Source organism: Engystomops pustulosus, chromosome 5, assembly GCF_040894005.1.
Source record: "Engystomops pustulosus chromosome 5, aEngPut4.maternal, whole genome shotgun sequence".
Classification (NCBI taxonomy): domain Eukaryota; kingdom Metazoa; phylum Chordata; class Amphibia; order Anura; family Leptodactylidae; genus Engystomops; species Engystomops pustulosus.
This window is the reverse complement of record NC_092415.1, coordinates 45,440,351-45,453,308: the sequence shown is the minus strand read 5'-3', so window position 1 is coordinate 45,453,308 and position 12,958 is coordinate 45,440,351. Positions and strand designations below refer to the sequence as shown.

The following is a 12,958-nucleotide window of genomic DNA, read 5'->3' as shown; positions in this document are numbered from 1 at the left end:
AAGTGATCTTAGATTATTCTTTTCCTTAATTTGAACCTCCCACTCACGTCTCCAGGACTTCTCCAGTGCTGCACCAATTCTCTGGAATACCCTACCCCAGGCTATCAGACTAATACCCAACCTTCAAATGTGCTCCTAAAACCCAGTTATTTAGGTAGGTCTATTACACTCCCTAACTGCATGCAACTTTAACTCTTTATTAACCAATTTTGGGTACTCTCCCTGTCTGTTAACCGGCAAACACCAGATAGATACCAGTTCCACTGACTTTGAACTTTGTATATAAGATGGCGGCTGATGGCTGGTTCAAGCTACAGCATTTTTTATGTATTAAATTATTTTTATTCCATTCCCTTTATAAAAAATGGCTGGATACAAGCTCTTATAATTCTTGTGTCACCCTCTCATCCTCATAGACTGTAAGCTCTTACGAGTAGGGTCCTAATTTCTATTGTATCATATGACTGTTATAACTCTGTAATGTCTTATTTTATTTGTATATGTTCCCCCAAATCTGTAAATCGATATGGAATTTGATGGCGCTTTATAGGTAAAGATTATTATTAAAGATTATTATAATGCCGAAAATAAACTTTGCCCATATATTGAATAAATACCTTAAACATATTCTATTTAGGCATAATTAAAAAAAAAATGTTAAAATATTTCCACAACCCTTTATTAATAAAACCACCTAGATGGAAGAATAAGATGCTAAAACGATAATGAAGTGAAGATGGCATCAGTTTTACCATCCATGTCCCTAGATGTGGACAATAGCTTTAGATATGACAGATGTCTGACAAAGCCTGTTCTATGTTCTTCCTCTGACATGAGACATAAGATTTGATGCAGTAAATAGGTAAAGTGATTATTCCTGGCCTCATGACTGGAATTCATCATCAGTGTAGACAGCGCCCTACCACAACTTCACTCATCTCTACTTTGTTATTTCCCAGTGGAACTTCCCTGATGAAGTGTTAGCTAAAGGGCGACTAAAGAAGACTAATCTTCCTGTTATGTGGACAATCTGAGGCCTGTTGAGGGACATCAATCATTTCAGAGGTTTTAACTTTCCTAATTTTTTTACCAAGTTCTAGCCAGAGGGATACATATATTGTTTCTGTCATATTATAGATCAGTATGGTAGCAGTGAGATCTACATCATCACATATGTCTAATAACAATGTTCTCGGTGAGAAGTGGATCGTATTCCATTAAGTCTATATGTCCTATTATAAATCTCTGAAAATCTATGTATGCAATGTCCTTTCACTGGGGCCTGACCTTCGGTGTGGGGGCAGCTGGATTCCCCTGGGTGGCTGGCTAAAAGCGCAGCCTAGTGCTAGTTGGGTCACAATTAGCTTAGACCAGGCAAACAGGTCTCTTCCACACTGGGCAGGGCCAGCGAGTGAATGCAAGAAGAGGGGGAGGCCGCAACAGGATGTAGGGTTCACTTTGGGGCACTCCCGGTGTATAATTGATGAAGGGATCCCTGGGTAGATGGTAGAGGGGAGGCCCATGATGTTAGAGGCTGCCAGGAATCACAGTCTCTTTATTGAAAGACTCCAACACAGCATCGTTTAACAGTCTGAGGTAGAAAGATACTATCTGCCAGTTCCAGTAACCTGGGGCTGAAGAAATATTAGGCAGGCTCTGAAATGGAGAGGCAGGGCTAGCAGAGGGTGAGCTCTCTGTGAATAGATAGCAGAAGCAGACTGCTAGTCTAATGCAGGCCTATTGATCTCTGTAGAACTCTGATAGAACTCTCAGCCAGAGGGTGTATTATTAATCTTCCAGTCCGGGAGGGGTTCCAATCATCCAAACAATGGCACACCTTAGTGTAGGTCGGGAGTAACAATGCGAAACATTGGTTATAATCATCTAACACTTTAACCTTTCCTTCCAGGCAGATAGAAAATGCAGTATAAAATGAAGTATTAGTAAATCTGTGTTACTGAATTATGCAAAGTTTGTTGAAAGGTTAGATTTTCACACCTAGGATAAGGCTATGAGAGTAGTCATTTTCTGATCTAATTCTAAAAGAGAAGCCAAGTATGAAATACATTGAAACTCAATACAGTGTATCAAATGCAGGGTCCCAGCGGCCAAATACAAGAGGAGCGTACTGTGAATAATTGAATGCCTGCTAATCAATCTGTTGAATAATAAGATGCTCATTATTCATGGGCAATGTTTCAGACGGAGAAATGTCTATTTTACTGGTATTTTAGGGGTCTGTTGAGAATGTGATAATAAGTATGGCTTACTGCATTATTCTCCAGCCGCTTTCCCATTCAGGCACAGAACAATAGCTCTTTGATCACAAAAATCTCAATTTCTTGTATGAATGAATCACACTGGGAATCAATATACTCTTAATAGTTGAATTTTTCAATAAAAAAAAATTAGGCCTCACGCACTGCTCCGTAACCGAGCCCAATAGAGCCCAACAAGGTTTTGAGTTAGTACAAAAAAGATGGTTAGCTCATGGCCAAACAAAATGGTTGTGTGAATAAGGCATTGAAATGTTCACTTCTCTGGTGGCCCCCAATTAGAATGCCCAATTTTCTTAAGCCACCTCCTTAAAATGCCCCCATTCCCCTTTCCTTTAACACCAATAAGTCCCCCATCTTAGAAGTCTTCATACTTATAATGCCCCTTCTTCTCTAGATCTCTTCTCATCATAGCCTGAGTGGCTATGGGGGTGTCACTAGTCAACTTTTAGCTCCGTATTCTGTTAATTATGCACACCAGCGGTTCCGGTTTCCTCCATGCCTCCTCCATCCCCAGTCAGAGAACCAATGACGTCAAAGAGGCGGCTCTCTGCAATTCCTGCGCAAAAGTGGTAGTAGCAGCATTACGCAGCCAGCAACAAGAACGGATCCTGACCATTGTAAACCAAGTTTGGCTTATTCTTGAGGTAGTTTTCCTTTAATAGTGTTTTGGTCCTAAATGATTAGATCAAGCCCTTTTCCTACTGTGGTCTTTCTCATTTTTGTATTTGCGTTTTTTACTCTCATCTTTCCAAAAGCCATATCTTTTTTTATTTTTCCATTTACAAATATATATGAGGATTTATTATCTGTGGGTCCAATTGCACTTTCTAGTTGGCGCATTTTATATTTTGTTCTTTGTACAGGTAAGCTGGAATAAAAAGCCCATTGTTTTTATATCTCTTTATATCTAGGCCTCATATGTACATGTCCGCCCTCTTTTATGGCGTGTGTCCATGTGGATTTGCAACATTTCCAACAAAAAGTCTCAAGATTAGAAAACAACAGGAAAACAGGAAAAATTAAATATGTAACACAAGAAAAATGACATGAACATTCATAAGGCGCAAAAAAGACATAACAAAGTCTCAATTTTAAGTTGGTTCCTAAAGGGGTCGTCCACTTTATGTTAATTTTAAATTATATATTGGGGACATTATATCAAATTATTAACAGGGTTGGGGGAAAGATGAAACTGCTGAAGCAGCGCAGTGTCTGCTTCCTGCACACAGTTTTTCATATCAGCCTCTGTGACATGGGAGTGTATGATCACATGTGCGTCCATCTTCTGCCATGTTATGGATGGCAGAAGGCATTACTAAAGGAGGGCTGTGGATTCTGATTTTAAAAAATTAACATAAAGAGGCCAACCCCTTCAATATTGATAGACATGAAGCTTTTTTTTAAAAAAAAAAATCATCAAAAATATATTCAACATGAAAAGGTCATTTTCCAGTGGTACCTTCCCTTTAGAATGGTCCAGATTTATCACAGTGACTGATGATATATCTGGAGTATGTAGACACTGTCCGGTCTAAAATTAAGCCATCGATTTATTGCCACAATTGGTGGATTGCAAGTCTTTTTTTGACTTTCAGGCCTCCTCCTTGTCAAACGAGCAACATAAAGCATCTCAAATATGCAATAAATGTGGTGTATGTCATGTACATCATTTTCTGCACAGATTGCTCGGCATACTCAATACTTCATACTTGATGGATTGAATTACACGTGGAAAATATATAAGATGACAAAAAAAATAGATTTACCTTTACTAAGTCTGTATAACCTGTTTCTTTTGCGGTCCACCATGGCTGAGCTTTTAGTCCATCCACATTGTAAAGGGATCTCTGCCAGACTGAGGCAAAGTGTCCTTTCTTGTGACCAGCCTCGTACCATGTATATGCCTGAAAAATATTATATAGAGAGATGAAAAGAGTGTAAATAGAACTTGCGAGAGAGATAAAGATCAATTTCTAAATGTAGCACTGCAGTGGGTTTCATGATTTCTTACCTCTTGGTCCCCAACTCTCTGCAAAGCATCCCCCAAGTGAAAGTAAAAGCGACCATCATCTGTGCCAGGCTCGCCAGACAACAGGCCTTCCTGAAATACAAGCACCGGTAGAATGTTAACCACCTGGGTTCATTACCACAGGAAAAAAGTGAGATATGCAGTAACTCCTGGACATTTCAAGTAGAGGTGGTCGTATCTAAGGACAAAAATCTCATTTCTAAGGGACAACATGGCTACATTAATGGGAAATTATCTTCAAACAGGTAAATATTTTTAATAACATCCAGTTGAAAAAAAAAAGTATCTCGATGGCAGATTAATTAATTTAAATGTCCAGATGGGAATACACTTTAAGGATCCGATGAGATGTCCAATGATTTCTAGGGACTTTAATGGCTTCGGTGGCCCATAAGCACCACTTCCATTAGTGCTTGACCTTTTTAAGAAACAATTTTGTTTGTTACCTTTAAGTAAGGAATGCTTTCAGCAATTTTATTATCTGCTTTGAGGATGAATCCATAATGTACTTTAGCAAAACCGTTCTTAGGGTCCAGTGTTAAAACCTGGAACAAAAAAAGGACAAAAGTTGCCTTCATGATGGGAGTCATGTCTTATAACTTACTAGAACCCAAGTTTTCTCCTATTTTTCAGGTCTTCAACTAATACAAATGTGAATTTAGTAAGAACACATTGAAGAACGGTTTTACTTTACTGTATTTGGTTTACCTCTTCATACACTTCTTTGGCTTTCTGATTATCTCCGAGCAGGAGATAGCCAACTCCGAGCTCATTCCTGATTGTTATATCTTCAGGGTAGCGCTGAACTAAATTCTGAAGAGTAAGTATAGAGCCTCGCATGCGACCTGGGGTGTAAAAAAACAAAGCTGAGCTTAATATAGAAGACGAAAAGAGAAAGTGGTTGTTAAAAGAAAGTGGTGTTAAAACAAGACTTCCCTTCTCCTGAGATTTCCTATCCATGCTGACAATAGAGCGCAACACTTGATGATAATTTTTCAGATTTTGTCTTTAATAAATGATGAGGATTGGGGGAGGAGGGGTGTGAGGATGAAAGCTACGCTATTATTCTGCTGCAGGACTAATATATGATTTTATTATTGTGCGTCTTAATAGCATGTCCTGCAGAAACGAGAATGACTACAGGTGATAATGGAAATGTTTTGTTCGGGTAACTTTGTCATTTTCATTACAGTTCTGTGTTATTAATGTATCCAGGGAGGGAACGCAGAGTCCACCGAGTAATCAGGCCCTGCCACCCGTCATGTCAGCGCCGCAGCAGCATTGTATAAACACCTTCTCTCCAGTCCATGTCACTTGGTAATTACAGAGTTCAGAACTTCACAGCATTCTCTCCGATGAATTCTAATTCTCAATCAGTAAAGATCTGGTCTTTTCCATGGGCTTTCAAGTGTCCCCTAAGCTGCCACTGTAGGAGCAGGAGGATGTAAGCAATCTTATACAACCCCAATTGTTTCTGAATATAGATTTGGTAATTATCCATGAACACCAGTAAATAATATCACTATATACACGTCAAAGTGGATTTCTAACGTCAGAATCCCGTAGCCTGTTATATAACCTGAAACTGAATTAGGACACCATAGCTTCACTTGTAAATCTAATTTCTATTGTGATAGACAAGATGTTTTGCAGCAGCCTAGGCAACACTTAGCATCAGGGGTGTAACTTGAGAGGGTGCAGAGGTTGTGGTCGCACCAGGGCCCAAGAGGTTTAGGGGGCCCTCATGGTGTCACTTTCCCATATGAGAAGACTATTACTATAAACCATACATTATAGTCGGGGGCCCGGCACAGACTTTGCACCGGGGCCCATCAGCTTCTAGTTACGCCACTGCTTGGCATAATGCATAACTGGAGTGCAAAAGAGAAACTTTGGGCGGACCTGTAGTTTATCTTGTCTGAAGGAAATATTAAAGCTATTTTAAGTTAACAAGGTAAGGTCTGTACAGGGTCGGCGAAACGCTATGGCAATCCTGGAAATTACCTAGGGCCCCCACTGTAAAAGGGACTTCTGCCGAAGGGGGGGGGGTGGCAGAATGGCTGTTTGTGTGGGTGACTTGGCACCCACCATGAGTACAGACCATCTGTACACGGAACATATCAATAGCTCATATGTCTAGTGATATGAAGAGCGGTGCGGACAAGACCGTTTGTCTGCACTGCTCTGTATTTTGTGTAATGACGTCATCACATGACCCGACGGTAGAGGAGCCAGAAGAAGAGGACATGGCAGTGGCGTGGGAATAGGTATTAGTTCTATTATTTTATTCATTGCTACCTCAGATTTATAGACTTATTGGTGGAGATTTATCAGAGGTGTCTGAGGTAAAACTGTTCTAGTTGCCAATGGAAACCAATCAGAGCTCAGCTCTAATTTTATAAACAGCTGTGGGAAAATGAAAGCTGAGATCTGATTGGTTTCAACGGGCAAATAGAAAAGTTCTGCTTTCAGACACTTCTTATAAATCTGCTACATTGTGTGTGGGGGGGGTTTATGGAAATAAACAGTTGTAGGGAAACTGCATATACAGAATGAGGGCTAAGGGGGTGCATTTAAACTGGGGCAGTGGGGGTCTGTATACAGACTGGAGTCTGGGGGGCTGTATATAGACTGGGAGTTGTGGGGGCTGTATATAGAGACTGGGGGCTGTGGGAGGCTGTATATAGACTGGAGTTGGTGAGGGGGCTAAAAATAGTCTAGGGGCAGTGAGTGCTGTATATACAGACTGGGGGGTGTCGAGGACTGTATATAGCCAGGGGGTTGTGTATAAAGAATATTAAGGCTGTGTTCACATGATGCGTTTCTATTGTGTTTTGAAGTGCAATGGAAGAAGCGCAACATCAGATGCATATACATGTTATTTTAGTAGCAACATGTGTTTTAAATTGTAATTACTTTTTAATAATGTTAAAAACAAAACCCATATTGTTACTTATATAGATAACATAACTTTTGTTGATGCGTTTTGCTTTGTGTGTTCACACTTGGTTTAAAAACACATTGAATATATATATTATGCAGAGAGCTGATAAATTCTTTTCATTTTTCTTTTATGTTTGCTAGTATATAAAACTTAAAACATTTCATACTTTACAAAAACCAGTAGCCCACTGTTTGTACCCATTATGTGAAGTGTAAAGCTCATTTACCAGCAGCTTATATCTCTGTAGTCTAAACTTCTGGTTGGCAATCCTCTCTGTACAAGTGGGTGGAGACCTAGCTGCTATGACTCACTGCTTCCCTCCCCTTTTTATACAAATTCTATGTATTCTGATACATCAATGAGCTTCTGTCCACCTATAGCAAGAGGGAATCCAGCAGAGATTTTAGAATAAAGAGATTAATAGGGGAGATGATAAGAGCAAAACGAAGTGGATAATGAAGCTCTTTTCTCTTTTCTCTTTTGCTAATCTTGTGTTGGTTCTAGATGCTCCTAGCGTGGGGCCCAATCAATTCTAGAGAAACCCCAATGCAACCAGTGGCATTCAGCAATCTATGTCAGTATCATCTCTATCCCATAACTGGCCCAAAGTACTGCAGTCCCATTTAACAGCTGAACATTGGGGATTGTTAAGAGTCCTCAGTGATCAGATAAAACTAATAATAATAATTTTCGGGTATTGCACACATAACTTGAATACATTGAATGGTTTTTTCAGAGCTGTCTTACCCAGAAATTGCTGGCGATTAGCTTTCCTCCTAAGTGCAAGTTTCACTAGATCTGTGGGAACATTGGGCAATCCGGCCACTTCTTCATAAGAGCCAATAGCTCGCAACAGGATCTCATTGCTCCTCAACTTCTCAGCAAGGTCGTCGTCAGACTGCAACAAAATCATGGACGATAAAGTTTGTTAGGGGGAAAGTTCTATCAAGCTGAAAAAAACTGTGTCACACACTGTCCATATATGTGATGTAGCTTTAATTTACAACATGGTGCCTGATAGGAATAATATTTGGCAGAACCAACTGACTTAAAAGGAAGCAATTACCAGATTTTACCCCATCAAACTAATAGTCCTGTCAGGTAGGATCTGAAATGTCCTTTTTAGAATTCCCTCTTTTATGTGAAATCTCATTCATTTAACTATTTTTTTAAAAAATCTCCTCCAAAGTCATATGCAAATCAGTACAGAAGAGTCACATTTTACCCGAGGCTGGAGGGGGAGTGTCACTTCAGATACCCCTAATCCAGTTCTAGCGTACCTAGAAATATGATGCTGGCGTGATATTAAAGATAATAATCTCATCTTTCAAATCGCACCAGGCTTGTGGTTCTGAGTCTTTAACTGCCTGTATGTCTAGATATGTAACCTTATTTCCAGGTACTACAGAACCAATAATAGTGGTGTCCAGGGAGAGATGCTCCCCCTGCAGCCTCTAAATTTGACTCTTCTCAGGTAAATATATCTCTACTCTGTTTATATAATGCAGGTGAGATTTCACATAAAAGATGGAATTCTAGAAAGAACATTTTATAACCTGGGGGGGGGACTGGTAATTTAATGAAATATGGTGACAGATTCCCTTTAAAATTTTTGACAAGAAGAATATCACTACAGAGAAGAGTGATGGAAAACCTTATGAAACAGTGATGGAAAACAACCTATTAATAGAAGATGATGTTCTATTGGGTTGTTGTAACCATGAGCGCATTGATTGTCTTTCAACATTAAATCTTTACTTTTCCTTTTTTGTTTTTTTTTTAGATTTTTCCTGATAACTATAAATCACCATCTTTCAGTTCTTTATCCTTCTCATTTCCTCTACTTTTATCTTTCTCGCTCTGCATGTCTTCCCTTCATGGCTGATATAAATCAATACAGTGATGAGTCCTGGGTGTAAGTAGTGCTGTACACACTGTTACGTGACTTACAGTAGACGAGTAGATTGTATTGCCTCCTGACTTGAAAGAAAACTTCTTAAAGGGACATTACAATTTTTTGGTAATCATGGTTATTTGCTTTGAAATTAGAAGCAAGCAGATTGCCTTAACATCCCTGCTAATGGACCTCCCATCCCAGGACTTCAAAGATGGACCTTGTTGGACCAGAAACATTGGTGACATATGCATGGTTTATGTGATGAGTTGTTATCACTTGTGATTGTACAAGTTACTGTAGTCATCTTCGTCATTGGCAGGTAAGTAAGATTTTTATTTTACATTTAAGAACATCTGTCCCCCCGACAGGTGGTGTACACACTATGATGTCAGCAAGAGGAGGATGACCTGTGGTGGGCATCGGAAAGTTTTTTTTTATATGCTTGGCATACTGGGTACAGGAGGCTGGCTATATACTGGGGACAGGAGGCTAATTACATACTGGGTACAGGAGGCTGGTTATATACTGGGGAGAGGATACTGGTTATATACTGGGGACAGAAGGTTGGCTATATACTGGGCAGCATGTGCTGGCTGGCTAGATAATGGGGGACAGTGGCTGGCTGGTTATATACTGGGGAGAGGAGGCTGAATATATATTAGGCACTGAAGGCTGGCTATATAATGGGGGCATGGGGTAGCTATATACTCGGGCAAGGGGTTGGCTATTTATGGGGGGCATGGGCTGGCTATATACTTGGGACAGGAAGCTGGCTATATACTATGGACAGATGGCTAGCTATATACTGGGGGAATTGGATAGCTATATACTGGAGCCAGTGGGCTGGCTATATACTGGGCAGCATGTGCTGGCAGGCTAGATAATGGGGGACAGTGGCTGGCTGGTTATATACTGGGGAGAGGAGGATGAATATATATTAGGCACTGAAGGCTGGCTATATACTGGGGGCATGGGGTAGCTATATACTGGGGCAAGAGGTTGGCTATTTATGGGGGGCATGGGCTGGCTATATACTTGGGACAGAAAGCTGGCTATATACTATGGACAGATGGCTAGCTATATACCTGGGGAATTGGATAGCTATATACTGGAGCCAGTGGGCTGGCTATATACTGGGGGTTGACTATATACTGGGGAAATGGGCTAGCTGGCTATATACTGAGGGGAATGGGCTAGCTGGCTATATACTGAGGAGGAATTGGCTGGCTATATACTGGGGGCATGGAGCTGGCTATATACAGGGGGCCATAGCCTGGCTGGCTATATACTAGGGACATGGACTGGCTGTATACTGAGGGCATAAGGGGCTGGCTAGCTAGGTACAGGGGGCATATATACTGAGGGGGCAGGGGCTGGCTATATACAGTGAGCATGTGCTAACTGGCTATATAGTGGGGGGCTAGCTATATACTGTAAGCATGTGCTAACTGGCTATATACTGGGGGCTAGCTATTTAAATAAAAAATTGTACACAGCTTGACTATGATGTTGCCTGTAAAGTTTCAAACAGCAGGGCATGACAATTCATGTAAAATTACTATGTAGATGGTAAAATAACATAGCAAAGGATTTGAGGATGAAGATGGAGGACTCTCAGAGGTCCTGGATGGCTCGGTGCCTGGTGGACAGCAATAAAGTAATCACTTTCTTTACTACAATACTGTACATTAAGAGAGTCCCAACAGCTCAGATACAATACAGAATATATCACCTACCCAAATCACACAATTCACTGAGGATGTGCCAAAAGAAGAGAATGAAACATTAGACATATACGAATATACACACTACACATCGTACACAATGCAAGTAAATGCTACAAAGAGGGGATTACACTTTAAAAGGAACTAGATTTTATCCCACTAAGCTAACACCATCAGGTAGGGTATGAGACATCCATTCTAGGATTACCTCAGTTGTGTTAAATCTCCCCTATTACCCTATCAAAAAAAAAAAACATCTCCACAGTTATATACAAATGAGTCACTGTTTGGCTTAGATGAGTCACTTTTAGAGGCTGAGTGGGAGGCAAGCTTTTATACACCCCAATCTAGAGCTCTGTTGTACCTAGAACCATGGTGTTGGTTTCATGTTAAAGATAAAAATCATTATAAGGACGTCTGAAATAAAGCTTATTTTAGACCTTCCAAAAATGATTTACTTAAGCACATGGGTGAGTTTTAACATTAAAGATGGAACCATAGAAAGGATAATTCATACTTTACCTGAGGGGGCTTGTGGTTTAGTGGTCTGAAGGGTGGTGACATTAAAAAAGATTTTGGGAAAGTGTAAAAATATGATACAATAAAAACATGTTGTACATGAAGAGGTGATCACTGCATCCAATCTGGTTCCATCTATATCACGCAACCAATGAGGACACTTCCCAAGGTCATGTGACATTTACCACACATCATCACTGGAGGACAATTGGCAGGTTTTTATTAGGTGACAACAACCAAACATATTAGGCCATGTGTAGACAGCTCATGTACAGAACAGGAGAGTCTACTAGAATCCCTAGTTCAGTTCCTCTCCATAGTATACTACATGCTGCTGCTTCTAAATGAAGGATAGAGACCTAGAGAGCAGAATCTCCTCCTTTTTCCATTTGCTATCCATGAGTAACTACAGGGGTAGTAGCTAAAGCAGCTGATATGGGGCCCACAGTGTCAGGGGCCCGGCAACCCGACCTGTCAAACTAAAGAATAGAGGATGTTACCACTGTACAAGGCAATGGTTCGGCCTCACCCGGAATATGCTGTCCAGTTCTGGGCACCAGTCCATAAAAAGGAGGCCCTGTAACTGGAAAGGGTTCAATGTAGAAGGGGTGTGGAGGGTCTCAGTTATGAGGAAAGATTAAAACAACTAGATGTATTTAGTCTGGAAAAGAGACAGGGCTTTTTTACTATGAGAACTGTCAATCTGTGGAATAGCCTGCCTCAGGCGCTGGTCACAGCAGGGACAGCAGAGAGCTTCAAGAGGAGTCTAGATGCCTTTTTACACCTAAATAACATTGACGGTTATGTTATATAGAATTGTTTCCCCTAAATCCCTTCCTCATCCAATCCCTTCCCTTCCTTGGTTGAACTTGATAGACATGTGTATTTTTTCAACCATACAAACGATGATACTATGATATAGTGCACATCTTCTACAGTACACAGCTGAACCGGGAGCTCTGATGAAAAATTGTGGGGTGGCAGGGATAGGAGTATCTCATCTCTACTTCCCCCGTGTGTTCAGCAGCTACTGGCCTACAAGAAGTCAAACTTGTGGCCTCTGTCACTTTGTGTGACTGTATAAATGTATGTGTGCATATGGTGTATACGCTGTATGGTAGGTATATACTGTATATATGTGTGTTTGTACCTGTTCTATGCATGTGTATATGCTATGTGTATGTGCTGTACGCGTTTTCATGCTGTGTATATGTTGTATGTTTGTATATACTGCATGTGTGTGTGCATCTGTTGTATGTGTGTGTGTATCTGCCATCTTTACTCCAAGAAACTGATAGCAACTGATGGGTCTGGATGCGGGCCACGTCTGCCATGAGGCAGGATGAAAATCCTGCCTCAGGCGGCAGGTGGCAGACCCTTAAAAGAGGTGGCAGATTAAAGTACAGACATGCCAAAATTTGCATGTCAGTACTAATTTCACACCACGGATGACTGTGTTTAGAGTGTAAGACCTGGCCTGTGTAGTGCCATTGATCTGGTGGTGCTGTAGGGGAATTTACTCGTAGTTTTCAGATCAGGATGTAGCAGCTTTTTTGTCTGTAAATT

General features: G+C 40.7%; 1 protein-coding gene across 4 annotated transcripts in view; it reads right to left on the bottom strand.

Moving 5' to 3' along the window:
• The window catches only part of ASPH (aspartate beta-hydroxylase), a 103,854-nt gene that overhangs the window by 10,242 nt on the left and 80,654 nt on the right, over window positions 1-12,958 (bottom strand). For all 4 annotated transcript variants that reach the window (XR_011855698.1, XM_072151834.1, XM_072151837.1 and 1 more), the window contains 5 exons: window positions 8,000-8,150; window positions 5,017-5,153; window positions 4,755-4,853; window positions 4,291-4,380; window positions 4,046-4,183 (listed from right to left, as the gene is read on the bottom strand). Coding sequence is in view for 3 of the 4 variants with exons in the window: in XM_072151834.1 (XP_072007935.1) it covers window positions 4,046-4,183; window positions 4,291-4,380; window positions 4,755-4,853; window positions 5,017-5,153; window positions 8,000-8,150 (615 nt within the window). In the remaining variant the exon portion in view is untranslated. The remainder of the gene's footprint in view (window positions 1-4,045; window positions 4,184-4,290; window positions 4,381-4,754; window positions 4,854-5,016; window positions 5,154-7,999; window positions 8,151-12,958) is intronic.